At 43.5% G+C, this 15,494-nt stretch overlaps 1 protein-coding gene across 1 annotated transcript in view; it reads left to right on the forward strand.

Annotated features, from left to right (window-relative positions):
• The window catches only part of c20h8orf34 (chromosome 20 C8orf34 homolog), a 59,948-nt gene that overhangs the window by 24,562 nt on the left and 19,892 nt on the right, over positions 1–15,494 (forward strand). Inside the window, exon 8 of the mRNA XM_030079416.1 lies at positions 11,681–11,816. Coding sequence (XP_029935276.1) covers positions 11,681–11,816 — 136 coding nt within the window. The remainder of the gene's footprint in view (positions 1–11,680; positions 11,817–15,494) is intronic.

Consider the following 15,494-nt stretch of genomic DNA (forward strand, 5'->3'; position numbering starts at 1 on the left):
GTATTAGACATCTCCTTGATATTGAGCTGCAGGCCCTTTTGGACAGCCACATTTCAGCTGTTGTTTAAGCTCAAAACCATAAAATTGTACTCTAATTAATCTGCTTCCCTTTACCTACATCTACATCTCATCCTTTGTAATTGATCTAAATTTAATAAGTGAAGTCAGTGAGGGAGAACAGTATATTTAATGAGACCCCTTAATGTTTTTCTACATTCAGTATATGTAATGGAATTGCTGGTTTTACATCTTTCACTGTCCTGTCACTGTTGAACTTTGTGTCGGGTGCTGTTGTCCTTGTACCACGTCTGGCGGCGTGCCATGTGAAAGTCTAAGTTGTCATGATGATTGCTGCTCTGGCAGCACCAAGAAAATTGCCTGTACATTTTTGCACTTGGGTAGTTTATTCTGATCTGAGTTTGCTTTCCTTGCAGGTCCACACACGTACACTTAGACTGTATTGTGATTCTGCTCAACTGCTCTCTACAGTGATAAATCAAAGTAATTATCTTTTGAAAACAATACATAAACACCAAGATTTCCTCTCCTTTTTGACTTTCAACCAAGCACAGCCATGGCCCAGAGCAACAGTATATAATAGTGATAAACACAGCCGTATATCCGGATGCTGATGGTCTGAAATGGCCCTCCTTGATCATAGCTGTGAATCCCTTGCTAAATTCCCCTAGTGGCTCTTGCACCATGGTCCAGGGCAGTAATTCAAAGGAAATAATGTAGCGGGGTCATTTGTGATTCTGTGTCAAGGCCTGGCCTTGGTGCACTCCTGTGGGACCCTGACAGCCAGTGAGCACTGTCACACTGAGTGGCCCACCACAGCAATGTGGGCTGATTAAAGTGATGCTAGCTTGCAGAAATGCACTGGTGGGCTGGGGGAAATTCGAGACCTCAGGAGGATTCCAGGGGCTCATTTACAAAGAGGTTCCTCAGGAACATCTTGTGGTCATGATCAAATCCCTGCCAAATGACTGAGGTATGATCAAATCCCTGATGAAGATGATTGATGATCTTTGGCATAGATGATGATCTTCTGATATGATGATCTACTGATATTCTATTGATCTTGTTTCTTTTCACTTACCTCTGTCCAAAACGTAGGATTAGTTTCAGACCAGCGCCCATGGAGCTGATAGGGACTTGGCAACTTGCTCAGGGACACTTCAGCAGAGTAGATTCTTGCCATTGCGAGGTTTGAACCTTTGGATCAGTGGATTGCATTGATTTTCTATAATACCTAGGTAGGTATTATAGAAAAAGGTAAAGTGAACTCTAACTGCTATCACCATGTAGGGTATGATACACACATACTACACATTTACAAATGTTTCTGTCCAATTATCTTTAATAATACTACTCTGGCATAAAGTGCCTTCTCTATCCAAGATGGTATAATTTTCTGTCCCTCCATAAGGCTATCTTGTTTATTTAATTTAATTTTTATTGGTGTATTTGTTTCCTTAATTCAGGTCTACAAGAAGCCATAAATACTAGATTCAAAACATGCTACATAGGCTGCCTTGTGCATTGCTGTGAAGCCCTTGTCAATGGCACTGTGACTGATTACATTTTTGGCAGAAAGATATCGATTTAAGCTCAAGCTTAGGATGACCTCTAGTGGCTAGATGTGGTATGACAGTATGAATTGTCCTCAGAGGAGATGAATTGCTGCAGCCCTCAGTCAATGAGGTCTTGCAAATTATTATTAATGTGTGTTAGTAATGTCGTGTGTGTGTGTGTGTGTGTGTGTGTGTGTGTGTTTTAACCTGCGTGGAGTATGAGATAGATGATTTAAAATTCATGCAATTTGACAGAAAAGTACACTAAACTGACTTACAAATACTGAACCATGATAGCAAAAACTGTTTCACATGGTGATGTAAAATGGCACAATCCACCCATCTGGCACCTAAGTGGGTTAAAAACCATAAATTATTTTGGTCCATGTCTGAGCAGTATCCATCTCTGTGAAGCATACAGCAACACAAGTTACCATCCAACACACTCTGAGCCCTGCCAGCTTAAACCATCTGTGCTATGTGTTGAGCTCACATATCCCAGCATGCATGTAATATCACACATGCACCACAGACATAAATACATACATTTGCATGCATGCGTACCCACACTCAGGCACGCACATAAGGCACACATGGCATGTGCAAGCACAAACAAATATGGTTATATATGCAGTACAAAACAGCCATCTCCTAGGCATATGATTTATTGTTCTTAGGTAATATAACCAAGATGCTGTATATTGCACACAAACATACACACTCAAACACATACCTTCATACGCCCACACATGTCTCCAGGCACAAATCTTTCCACCTCCTCTTTGCAGAAACCCACGTTCACCTGTACGCACCCACAAATGCACACACACGATTTTGTTTGGTGTACCAAGTCATGTACGATGAGTGGTTGATCAAAGCCTTCATCCCAGAGGAACATATGTCCAATCCAGCCTGACACACATCAGCAGTTTCTCCGTGCACTTGTTGTATTGTCTGATGAGCAGAGCTTTGTTCATCACACCTGCTAATTGGCTGCAAACGTGCCTTTTGTGTTGATTACATCTGCACTGAGAAATCCGCATCAATCATGGTCATGCTTCCGGTCCTCTAGGGAACAGAGAGGAGAGGAGAGGAGAGGAGAGGAGAGGAGAGGAGAGGAGAGGAGAAAGGGGTGGCAGCTGACGGAGGAGGTTTGCTCTGTAGTTTAGAGCAAAACGTGAACATATGCAGAGTATCCACTGGGAGGCAGGAGAGGAGCAGCAGTCTGCCTTACCACCCAGCAAACAACATCTGTGACAGGATAGTATTTGTAATAAAAGTCAGATTCAGAAATATAAAGAAAGTCACCAACTAATCCCCATTTCCACATTAAACTAAAGGCTTTTCTGAACTGGATGCCTTTTGCCAGCACCTGGATAAGGAGCTTATGAGAGAATAATAAGATCTTCTTGGAGCTGTTTACAGCGCTGTGAGCCAAGTTTTCCCAGATTGAATACATTATTAAAATCCAAAGAAGTGGCTTAAGGTTGATTTGTTTTGTTCAGATTGCTCCAAAAAAGAGAAAATAAAATCAGATAAAGTTAAGTCTGATTGATGCCGGAGCTGCTCTCGGGGATGGCCCCGTGTGTTTTTCCCAGTTGTTTTCATTAGCCTCATGCTTAATATTTACCGCATTCAAAACCATATTGAAAATGAATATGACTCACATGCTCTTGTAAAAACCATGGAAAATGTTAAGATTCTAGCCTTCGTCAGGCGGTGAAACCACACTTTTATACTGATCTGAAATAAGAAACAAGTTGAGTTCAGCATGTGGGGAGAAACACCCTGTTTTTGGCCTTGCCGTGTTGTTTTATGGTAAGTTAATGAGACAAGTTCGCCAGTTTCCCACTGTAAAGTCACTGTTCTCATCATGCTCAGTGGAAGTATTCCATTTCAGGGACATATTATCCCAATTCTTTGAATCTACCTTTCTCAGTGCCAGTTTGTGATTTTACACACATGTAGGAGCGCTGAAAGTTATTTAGGGTCAGTTTACAGTTTATCTGTCATTTTTCTACCTGGCACCTTGTGAGAGGGCTTTAACACATAAATCACAAACACACACATGCACACACGCACACACAGCAGTGGGTAAGAGAGATGCTGTCAGTGTGAAACATCCATAAAGCAGACATCAGACCCCCCTGTGTGAGTCAACAGACCCTCTTTGTGCATCGCCCCATCCTGGTGGGCGTCCTGAAACAGGAGAGGGGGACATAAGTGTACCTTTACTTACTCTAGGTGATTCACAGTGACAGAGGGTTTGATGGGAATAGGATGAAGGCATTATAAAGCTATGTCTGATCTTTGATACATGTAGAATTGAAGCAGTGTCTGGTGGCTGGATCACTGTGCCTTTGTGTGGCTCTTTTATGTCTTCATTGTATCTGCCTTGATAAAACCCAGCCTGGGCGAGACAATGGAATCAATTTTTTTTTTAAGCAGGGGAATGTGAGCAATAGTTGCCTCCTTTCTTCATCTGTTCTTTTCTTTCCCATCTTGAAACTGAAGTCAAGAGGAGTCGCATATAGTTACATATAGCCTCCTTGCCTCTCAGAGCGATTAAAGTTGAGGTCTGCCTTTCAACTCGTAAAGTTTCAGTTTGTGCAGCTGAACGGCTGTCTATGTTAAGGCATCGTACTGCAGCATCTTACCTGTGGATCATGTTGATTGAATCTGTTTTCCACTTCATTTTTGGCATCTTGAGTGATGTGTGTGTGTGTGTGTGTGTGTGTGTGTGTGTGTGTGTGTGTCCCTGTGTGTGTTTAATTTGACTAATTTCAGTGCTAACTGAGCTAAGAGCTGCCTTTTTGTTCCCTGCCTTCAGCCAGTGCTCAGGTTGCCAGCATTAGCAGACAAATGAACGCACTTCCTGACGCCAGCAGTGCTCTCACTCCAGCCTGGCAACCCTGCCTTCACACTCTCATCCCCCCATTACCCCCTTCTACCTTGCCCAAACAACCAAAGACACAACAGTTGCCCTAGCAACTATGTAAACAAACAACAATCGAAGCTGTATCATCACGGTGTGGTGCATTGTTTGCTCTGCGAGCAGGCGTGAAGGAGGTGGATGAGAACATACATGTTGGTGTTGTGAGTTAACTTCCACACTAAATCTTTCACATAAAGTACAGGCTTGGACGGGCTGGGTGCACCTCTGAAGGTTATGCCAGTCTGATGGCAAGAAAAATGTCCCCAGTAAAAGTCTAACAGCTCCCAATTTGAAGCCTGTAAAAGTCCCCGTGGTGCAGATGGATAAGTTAATCGAGAGGCAAATTGCTGTGGTATTACCGTGGTATTACTGGAAGCAGACTGGTGTGATCATACCATAAATGTGGCTGTAGTCATTATGTAGAATATGGCCCGATTCCAACCAGTGGAAGATTTCTGCATGAAGTGACTTATCTGAGATTATCTCAGTAGAAAGGCAGAATGGACGAAATGATGCTGTATTGTGGCTGCTGTAGACAAACAGAAGCAAAAGATGTTAGATAGCAACTCAAGGATGACATCTATGGGTAGCGTTATAATCGAGAACACACAAGCTCAGTGAATGAAGGACGTGTGTGAATAGAGCATTGTGTCATTTTAGGGTAATCTGCTGATGCATCGAAAAGAGTACATATATCTACCTGGTGACCGCCAACATTACTGTGTGCAGACTGACAGTTTTGTGTGTTTGTAATGATAAAGAAAACAGAGTCAGCTCTCAGGTATTTCTCTAGTAGTCAGAAAGGCTCCTGTCTGCTCCAAGATTAAGATTTAGCGTACAAATACACAGTTCTGATGGGAGTGAGTTATGGACTTGTAGGCTTTATGCAGTAATTGCTGTGTAATCAGTAGTCATTGTCTGCGAGAGTGTGTGTGTCTGAGTGCTCATGTACATATATGTGCCTGTGCAGCCACATTACTGTCTGTGGTTCTTGAACTGTGTGGTGGTATATCTGTATGTTTGCCACCACCATGCAGGGAGTAATCAAAATATATATGTATAAATCAAAATGTGAGCTGAAAGCAGAAGTTTCACTCCCTCAACCAAACACTGACATTTTTGTGATTTTTTTTTTTCCACTTTCCCCTACAAATAGAGTACATACATCCAGGATATATAAGGCAGTAACAATAATAAAAACACTGAATTAAAAAATGCTCCCAAAAAATTAACACTCTGATCATATAAGGATCTTTGTCTGGAACCTTCGAGAATCTTGGGATTGAAACATCGATCTGAATTGACATTCACTTTTTGGGGGGTAATACTTGATTCAACGTGTACAATCTTCCCATTTTCCATGTTTTCCTCCACAGTCTCTTCTTAAAATGAGTGCACTCATGCTTATTCAGTTAATTGATCCTTTTATCAGTCATTAACCATTACCCTTTTGAACTGAAGATGGCAGCCTTGGTCCTGGCAGATGACTGCCCACCATTGACCGCATACTACATTGCAAAATGAGCCTTCTCAAGAATCAAATTCATGATAGCAATACAATTTAATAGATATTTTGACATTTCAAAAATTAAAACAACTCAACTTTCCCCCTAAGTAGCTATCCAGTGACTGGCATTGTTATAGGTCTTTATATGTCTGTAATGGCATCATAGTCTCTGTGGTATTTGTGGTTAGAAAGTGAGTAAAAAGGAGGTTTGCATCAAGGTCTGTGATAAGACTTTCCACAGGCCGTGGAGCTGTGATGTTACCCTGCTCATGTGTGTCCCCATCTGATTCTGATCAGTGTTTTACTGCTGCACTCAGAGATGTGAGGTTTTGGAGTCTGACAGGCATACTTTTAGGGTGGGGGTTGGGGGTCGCTATTGAAAGCTGAGACATAATTATGAAATGTAAGTTGGAATATTGTTTTTATTACAAAGCCAAACAAATGCGTCTCTGCTCCTTCTCACATCAAAGATGTCTGTGTGACGACTAACCGCCAAGTGGAGGCTTTGTGCTCAGGGCTTAATGAAACACAAATGCTGGCTGTATGTGTGAGGGCAGCGAGAGTGTGGGGTCTGCAAGTGTCACAGTGTGTGTATGTGTCGGGCAGAATGTGTGCTCTGTGCCTTTTTATCTATATGTCTGAGTATGTTGCACACACATGTGGGTCCCTGTGTGGCACGTCTGTGTGTGTGAGAGAGAGAGAAACAGAGAGAGAGGGGCTTTTGTCTTTACAGCGCAAAGACTAGGGCATCTATCACTTACAGTCTATTAATTAGAGCCTAGTGTTTTGTGGCAAGACGTCGTCACGACTGCCTGTTCTGGAGTGACCTCCCATACACCAAGCCGCAGCTCGCCAAGCACTTTTATCGCTCATGAAAGAATGGAAATTCAATTATTTCACTTAGATGAGAGACAATAACTCATAGTCCTCGATGAAATGACTTGGGTTTGGTGCGAGAGATGATGAAGTGTGTGAGTGTGTGCGCGCGTGTGTGAGTCTGCCCGCTCCATGTGTGGGGTAGTGTGTCAGACGAATCCACCCTATACATCTGTCAACGCATCATCTAAGAAGGTGTATATTAAGTTATTTGTGAGGCGAATGTGCTAATTATGACTTCAGCTCTGTTTTTAGCGCCGTGAAGAGCAGCAGAGAGCCAGTCAGTCGGTCGCTATCTAAACAACATTAAATTACATGGAAACTTGGAGGGAGGAGCTCGCAAACACTTGATCTGTGTGCTGAGCCGCGCTCTGCTCTGGCTTTGGTGCGAGTGAGTGATTGCGGCACGGAATTCCTCGTTGCTCAGGCCTTTTGTTGGGATTGCATCGCTCGAATAGTTTCCATCCCCCCCCAGTGCAGACCCATTTTATTTATCTGCCATGTCTCATCGTTTGACATGGAGAGCATGCATGGCTGCCCCAGTGCCCAGGGAGTGGAAATGTGACGGGGCTGACAAACGGGCGAGTGTGGACAGACGTTTGTTGTGTCTAGACAGGGGCCTGGGAGGCTGTCATTGGTCCCAGGGTAAACTGGTCTCAGGGGAGATACAGTGTAAACTTATCATGGTGGTATTGTGTGGGAGGTGGAGGGGGGAGAGAAGAGGCTGTGGAGGCATGCTGGGCTGTGAACGTGGAGAGAATGCACTCAGTCATATATGTTTGACTAAGCAGACTGTGACTCTCTAATGCACATGGAGAGAGGGACATTTAAACACAGACACACCACACACACTGTATATTCAGCAAGCATTTACGTGCACATAGTGTTGTCACTAATAGTTTCTATGCGAATTATGGTCGTACCGAGTGTAAGCTGCATTTCAAAAATCTCTCTTTACTTGAATTAACAGAATATTCCAAACATCAAAATGGAAATAGGATTAATCAAGACCACAAAAAACCTTGGTATTCATGCTGATATTAAAGTGTCAAACAAAATGCACTCTCCAAAAATCTTTTCAGGCTGTGGTGTTGGATGTAAGGCCCCTTTAGAGCAGAAAATCAAAATGCTCCCACAGTCAAAAATTAAATTCTGCACCTTTATTATATTGATGTTTTAATCATCAATCAACCTTTCTTAGTCAGCTGGATGCCTGAAACATCGACATAATAAAGGTGAAGACTTCAATTTGTGAGTGCAAAAGTAAATTGATTTTTTCTTCAATATTACACTTTTCCAGCTAAACGTTTGAGCCTCTAATCATAGCAATACAGTATGAGCGTATGCTGAACAATATGAGTACTGAACATGCACATCAGTATGAGTAAAGATGTGCATACACAGTAAATGCAGTCACTTACGATGCTATCACCAAAAAACATCACATCCATCCTTTAAGCACTTCATTTATAACCCATCCTCAGAGACAGTGTGGTGTCAACATAAGAGATTTGTCACCTCTCCCTCTGCAGAAGCAGTGGCAGAGTAATGTGTTAGATTGGGCCGTGCGGTTGGCTGTCATGGCCAAGGCTCAGACTGCTGCTGCACAGATGAAGGGCTGCGCCCAGTCTTAAAGTCCGTCCCTGGCTCCAGAGCACTGGCACATGGTTGGCGAGACAAGCAGATTTAAAGCCACATAAAAAGCCAATTCAGCCTTTTTTTTGCACCCACATTTATCCAGGCAGAGTTGACAGCACGCATGCTCTTTTTCAGCCCTGCTCTGCTTCACACTCAAACAGTCAGACACATTCATACCTGGGCGCTGCTCCGTATACCGCAGTCTGACACTGTTGGCCACTGGGCAGCTGGGGGCTAAGAGCTGTTGCTTAAGGGCACCTTGATAGTAGCTGGAATTTTTTCAGTGATCCACACACATACACAAACTAGGTAGGGTGATTAGCATGAGTTCCTCTTCCCTTCCTGTTGGCTGCTGTGGCTGCAGCAGTCCACAGTTGATACTATCAGCTGCAGCTCTCTCCAACCAAAATGAGCCCCAGCAGCAGGATAATGACAGAGAAACTGATGAGAGGGCAGATCCACTTGCTTTAGCACGGCATGTTGTCACGCTTTGCTAATCGGTTCAACCTCTGCTACACTTCCTTTTGACACAGAAGTCTTCAATCTGCGTGGGATGTGCCTTCCCTACAAAGACCTTTTGGTTTACCTCAGCGACCTGCATGTATCTGAGATTAGATCTCTTCCTCCAGACACTGAGCTCTTTCTCTCCCTCTGCATGTCTCTTTATCTTGACCTGAAGGGCACAAGGACAGGGGAGACAGAGCGGGGGCCGAGGTGACAGGCAGCTGTGTGTGCTGAGCTGGGTCATAGCCCGGTGCTGTTATTCTTTTGGAATTTAGCAAAAGCTGCAGACTCACAAGTGAATGTCTCCAAGTGTCAAGTAGTGATTTGTATGGTAGGCTGCGACCCAAAGAAAATCTGGCATGCCACATTAGTCGTAGTCAAAAAAGGAAAATGGTTAGAAGGAGAAGAAGAGCGAAAAAGGTGAAGGACCAAACTTGAGCGGTTCCCACGGCCAGCAAATTGCCCAAATCGCTTGTGGCGCTCTCCATCCCCACTCCCCCTTCTGCATACCATGATGAATGGGATATTTAATATCACCCTGCTTAAGGGTATTACTGGAATGTAACTGTCCTTCTTTACACACAAAACAATAGTCCTTCTCACACTGCTGCCCAGCCCAGATTCAATGTGAGTGACATGACTGATGTGAATGATCATAACGTGAGAAAGCCATGACTGTATATGCATCTGCACGCGCTAATCAGACTGTGTGCACTGTGGTTTTATTAATCAGTTGTGGAAAAACTGAGCTAAGAATCAATTATCCTTAACAGCTACGCTAAGCAGAGTCATGTGTTTCAGTCACGTATCGGCGGAGTGGACTGAGGCATTGCGTTTTCTGGCAGGGCAAATTACTGTGTATATGCTCGCATCCAAATGATTCTCTGACACCCGGAGGAGAGGGCGGGAGAGAGGAGACAGGTGAGAGAGCCTGGCCCTGCGCCTGCTGATGGATAGGAGGAGAGAGTTCTCATGAACGAGTGCCTCACCTCTAATCCCGGTGATTAGTCATGCGTTCTTTGCTTTCAAGGTGTGAGGCCTGTTTTTTCTCCGCCAAACCAGGGGCCAGGTAATGTGATCTCGAAGCCAAGAAGTGTCAATGTTGGTGTCATATGACTCAGCACACACATAGGCAGGCACATATGTAGTTGTGTAGAGACAATGGCAGTGAGAGGTGAGAGCGCTCGTCCTGAAAGTGACCCCCCTCCTTCTCCTCATTGGCAAAGTGCTTCAGTTGCTCTGGTGTGATGAGAAGAATGGGACAAATGTTGTTATGGTGTGGCTGACTGGTCAAAATGTTCTGTATAATTCATCATGTTTTTAAAAGGCTTGACCACCTCCACTAAAACCAAATGAGAGAGTCCAGACGCCCACTTGCTATTCATTCTCATAACACGGAAAGTACTGCAATATGTTTTATCTCTTGAGGATGTATTCAAAACCAAAATGGTCTGGCTGATTCGGACACCCGCTTTGATCTTCTGCTATATTTAACGAACCGTTACCGCTCTCTGCTCCGCGGCACAAAACACTGACTTCATGTTATTTTATTTCGCTGCTGTTCTTTCATAAAGCCCATGGCCCCTTGTTATTGGCGTGATTTATGCTTTCTCTTTGCTATCACGCTAATACAGTGACTCTGTTGTCGAAGCATGCATTGTTTACTGCGCCTTCAAGCTGAAAATTCAATTATGTGATGTGATACCTGATCACAGAGTCTTGTTTAGGCTTGGATCGGATCCAGACGTTGGACCTAGAGGAACTGTTGCGTGTGGAGAGCATTTTATCTCTGTCAGGGGAGAGCAACTGCATTTCAAAACGAAGCAGAGAATTTGGGAAAAGAGAGGGATGACAGAGACACTGAAGGAAGACAAGGAAAGTGCGTTTAACATGTAAGAAAAAGAGGGATGGCCCAAATAGAAAGGTCAGGTACAGATGGTTTCCAGCCTCTCCTTCTACTGTTCCTCCTGCACCTGTTAGCCCTACATGTGTGTTTGTGCGCACATGTGGCTATTAGCGAGGCAGAGAAAAAGAGCTGTAGGGAGGTCAGGATAAGAAAGATACTGGCGTGTCTGCTACATATGGACTTCTTTAGAGAGTCAGTGGGAAGAGGGAGTTTCTGTGTGTGCTAAAAGAGAATTTGTGCTCTTGAGGACACAGGATGAGATCAGACGAGCCCATCTTTCCAGCTGTCCGCTCCTTTTTCCTTCTCCCTCGCCGAATTCATTGTTCTCTGTCCCTTTTGTCCTCAGCTTGTTAACGTACCCTTCCTCTGTTCCTCTGCTGTCATGATGTGCCGCTGTCCTCAACTTTGTGACATCCCTTATAACAAACAGTTGTGTGTTGAAGATGCACTACAGTGCTTTTTTTTTTTTTTTTTGGGTTGTGTGTCTCTGTCATCGTGGATGTGCGTGTGGAGGCGGGGAACACAGCAGCAGGGGCCTGTTTGAGAATGTTTATTTACTGTGATGTGCATGCTTGCTCCTTTGGCTCTGAGCGAGCTGTCATCACTGGCACTGATATTGACACGGCAGAGGCTTGAGAATGATTTATGACTGTCCTTCCTCTAACTGTTTCTCGCCTGCTCTGTTTTTCAGTTTCACCCTTCATTCTCTTTGTCTTTTTCTTTGTCTCTCTTCCTCTCAGAGGACCTGGATGACCTGAGGATGGAGGGTGTGACGGGGCTGGCTCTGTCCGGCAGTAAGTTCAGCCAGGGACGCAGCTCCTATCAGCCCGAGCCGCAGGCCAAAGTTACACTCAACATCTGCTCCAGGTGTGCCAGGTAAACGCTACCGCCTACTCTGCTCCTGCCAAGAACCACTTTTCACCTTCTCATGTCTAGTGCCAGATCCTGGATCCGTATGGCACAACCTTAAACAGCTAGTCACAATACAAGAGCTGCCAGAGTGTCTATAACAAGCTTAGGATCAAAGCGCGGATGATTCAATGACTCTCAGTGACTGAAATAAGACAAAGCTTTTGTGAATCAGATACCAACCAATACAATGAGATTCTTTTCTGTTCGCTGTGTTTTTCCAGCACTGGCTGCAAGATGTTTTGGCTTAAATGATGGTTGATACTTAATTTGATTATTGTTTTATATATATATATATATATATATATATATATAAACACACACACACACACACACACACACACACACACACACACATATATATATATATATATATATATTGTGTGTGTGTTTTATATATATGTGTGTCATATGTGTCATTTTTTTAATTAATATTTGCTGCTATTTTAAATCATGATATGGACTTATATGGACATTATATGGATTCTATGGAGAGTGAAGACATTGCTTGTGTTTCCATGATTTTCAATAATTTGACATTTGTTGGACTTGTCATCATACGTTGCTATTAGTGAAAGTAATGAAGCAATATAATGAGTAATATAATGAGTAACTGTGTGCAGAAAGTAATAATGTAGCATAATTACAGTAAAATATTGAAAAGTAATATATTGCATTTGGAAAGGAGCTTCCTCAACACTGCTTATGCATATCAGGTTTAGAATGATAGGGATTATAGTCAAAGAAAGCTGAGCTATAATAAAACAGTAGCTTCATTGTTGTTTCGTTGCATCGTCTACCCTTGCTCTCATCCCTATTCATGATTGTTCCTTGCCCCCCACTCTCCTTGCTCTCTCTCCAGCTGCATCCATGCTCATCAGAAGGCCACATACCTTAAGATCAAGAGCAGAAAAATCACATCAAATCTTAAGTGCATTCCGGTGTTGCTTGTTTTCACAAAGCAGCCCCGTTGCTGATACCCGTCTCCATTATCACAGTTTTTCTCTTTCTTTATCGTGCCTTTTCTCTTCCGACACGCTTCCTGTTCCCTCGGTCTGCAGCATCAATGTAGCGCTCAGATTTCTGGGTGTCGGGTGTGATACTGTAGGCAGGTGTGGGCAGGACTCTCCCTTGATGCCAGGGACAGATAAACAGGTATCTGGTCAATGAGACGCCAGGCACACGTCTGCCTGTATGGCCTCCTCTGTTTGGGGTGTGGAATTTGTTTGTTTCTTGCTTTTCATTCATTCATGCTGCTTATCAATTTGCTTCTATGCACGTGCAGCTAGGTGTTCTCCGGGGTTTGCAAGAGGATGAATGGTATCAGTGAGTTTTGGTTGAGCGTTTATCAACTGAATGTTTAAGGGGAATAGTTTATATCTTTGGCTTATCGCTGGGGCCTCTGGTTGGATCAGTGGCAGAGCACAGACGCATCTGTATCTGGAGTCAGTTTTGGCTTTTGTGCTGAGTGTGTCTTGACTGAAATGTCACACATCTGTTCTCCCTCTCTGTCTTTCTCTCTCTGGTTCAGGCCAAATTCCTGCTTCGTCCTCTTTAACCTGACCACCAAATCCTTCCCAAGTTTTATTGGCAAAGGAGCCTTGGTCTTTCATTCTCATTTTTGGTGAGTGGAAGGGCCATAAACAGATCTCTAAGCTGGAAAAGTGTTGCACACATGGTATGCCCTTTGCGCTATTTTGGAGACACTGAACTCTAAAATAAGGAGTTGTGCAGAAATGCATGCACGCTTGTACACAGTGATGTGTGTGTGCACACATGCAAACATGTGTGTGCATGCCCTTGCATACATCCACACAGCGTTTTGTGAGGGAAGAGAGCTCCTGTGAACAGAAGGCAGTAAAGGCAAAGGTCAGGAAGCAGTATGGAGGAGGGCAACCCTGACAAAGGCTTTGCGCTGCGTGCTTTAACACTCTACCTTGATGGGATTCCCAGAAACACCTATCAAACCTTGCCCACTATGGGGCCAACCCTTAAACCTGCTTCTCTGAACACCAGCATATGAGGCACAGTTGGTCTCATGTGCATGTGTTACCATGTGCAGACAGTACTACAGTACAGATTTGACCTTGCACCCAAGATTTTGCTGTTTTTATCTTTGTGAGCCACAGTTTTGAGTATGTGTATTTTTTAATAGTCACCACGGAGTTGGTGTATAAAATTAGACTCCCTATATATTGAGCATATTCTTTCAGGTATCATATGACTTTCACAATAGTAGTAGAGGGCAGTATATATTTAGCAGGTTGCTTGGCCCTGCCTGGACCTGTGGACACAGTCCCAAGTTGGACAAGCATTCCTCACATACTCGTCACCCCTCAGGCAAACACACCAGGATTCATCTGCTTTTTCACTGCATGTGGACTAAAAAAAAAAAAAAAGTCGAAAGTTCTGTTCTCTGCACTCTTGCTCTAAAGCATGTACACTATATTCACCCTCACCCTCAGTTGAGACTGAGCCGCATTACTCACCATTTACCACCCAAAGGCAAGGAGCAGGTGACGCAGACTTTCACACCCACAGCGTGAAGGCGACAACTCTCGGTTCCTCGTCAGAGAACATTCATTAATTTCCAACAGCATTCCCAAATGTTACTAAATCCTTGCAGCCGCTGTTCAGGCCAAAGTGTATTCAAGATCCACCTGCTGTGTTGCAAGCCATTAAAGAGAAGGGGAGACTGATAAATTAAAGTTATTTCCATGACAATATAGATTTCAGCAGTAAAGTAACATTTCATTAATGTAACAGTTTAATATGATAATGCAGGTGTTTTCAAACCTTGAAAGATTGACTTTCAGTAACACTTTCAAGGACCCCCATTTGAGCTGATTTTTCCCTGGGGACACTGATATAAGAGGATATTTTTGTTTGTGTTAATGATTACATTTTTTCAGTGTTATACACTGATTAAACAACAATAATAATAATAAAGCGGTGAAATTAAAACATAATGTTAAAATAATCACTTGTATATTTTTTGCATCATGATTTCTGATGAATGAAATGAAAGCCCTATTTTGGAAACTGTTGCACTCATGTTTAAATGTTCCAAGTACTATGTGAAAAGACATGTGTGATATATTTACACTGCGGGATTTTATACACAAGGGTTCAGGTCAGTTCACTTTCATGTAAACAATTTAGGAAATGGGCTGTCTTTAAAACTCGAAAATGTGAAACTGTTTTTCTTTAAAGTTTCACATGCATTATCTTGTGTGGAATAAATAATACTGCTTTTTTTGTGATTAACCACTGTATCACTCTGCATTTTGAACCGGCTGACACGGTAGTGAAATTGATCCTAGCCTTGTCGGACACCTTCCTGGGTCATTGTCCCCTTTTCCCTCTTTTCCATCCAGACGATGTCCACACCTCTTACCCGGCCTCTCTGGTCCGGCCTGCCTGTGTGTGGCTCCTAACCAGCAGTGGCAGGTCAGGAAACAGGCTGCTTCCTCTGGCTCTCTGCTGGTCGGTTGAAGTGTAAAGTGCAGTGTGGCCTGTGTGTTGTGGGCATGTCCCTGTCTCTGGGGCTATAGCTGTGGTTACACCAGCCTTCACCCACCTCCTTCATATACCCGACCAGTCCCTTTTATGGCTATTTGCTCCTGCCACAAAACCTCCTGTGTG

Source organism: Myripristis murdjan, chromosome 20 (assembly GCF_902150065.1).
Source record: "Myripristis murdjan chromosome 20, fMyrMur1.1, whole genome shotgun sequence".
Lineage (NCBI taxonomy): Eukaryota > Metazoa > Chordata > Actinopteri > Holocentriformes > Holocentridae > Myripristis > Myripristis murdjan.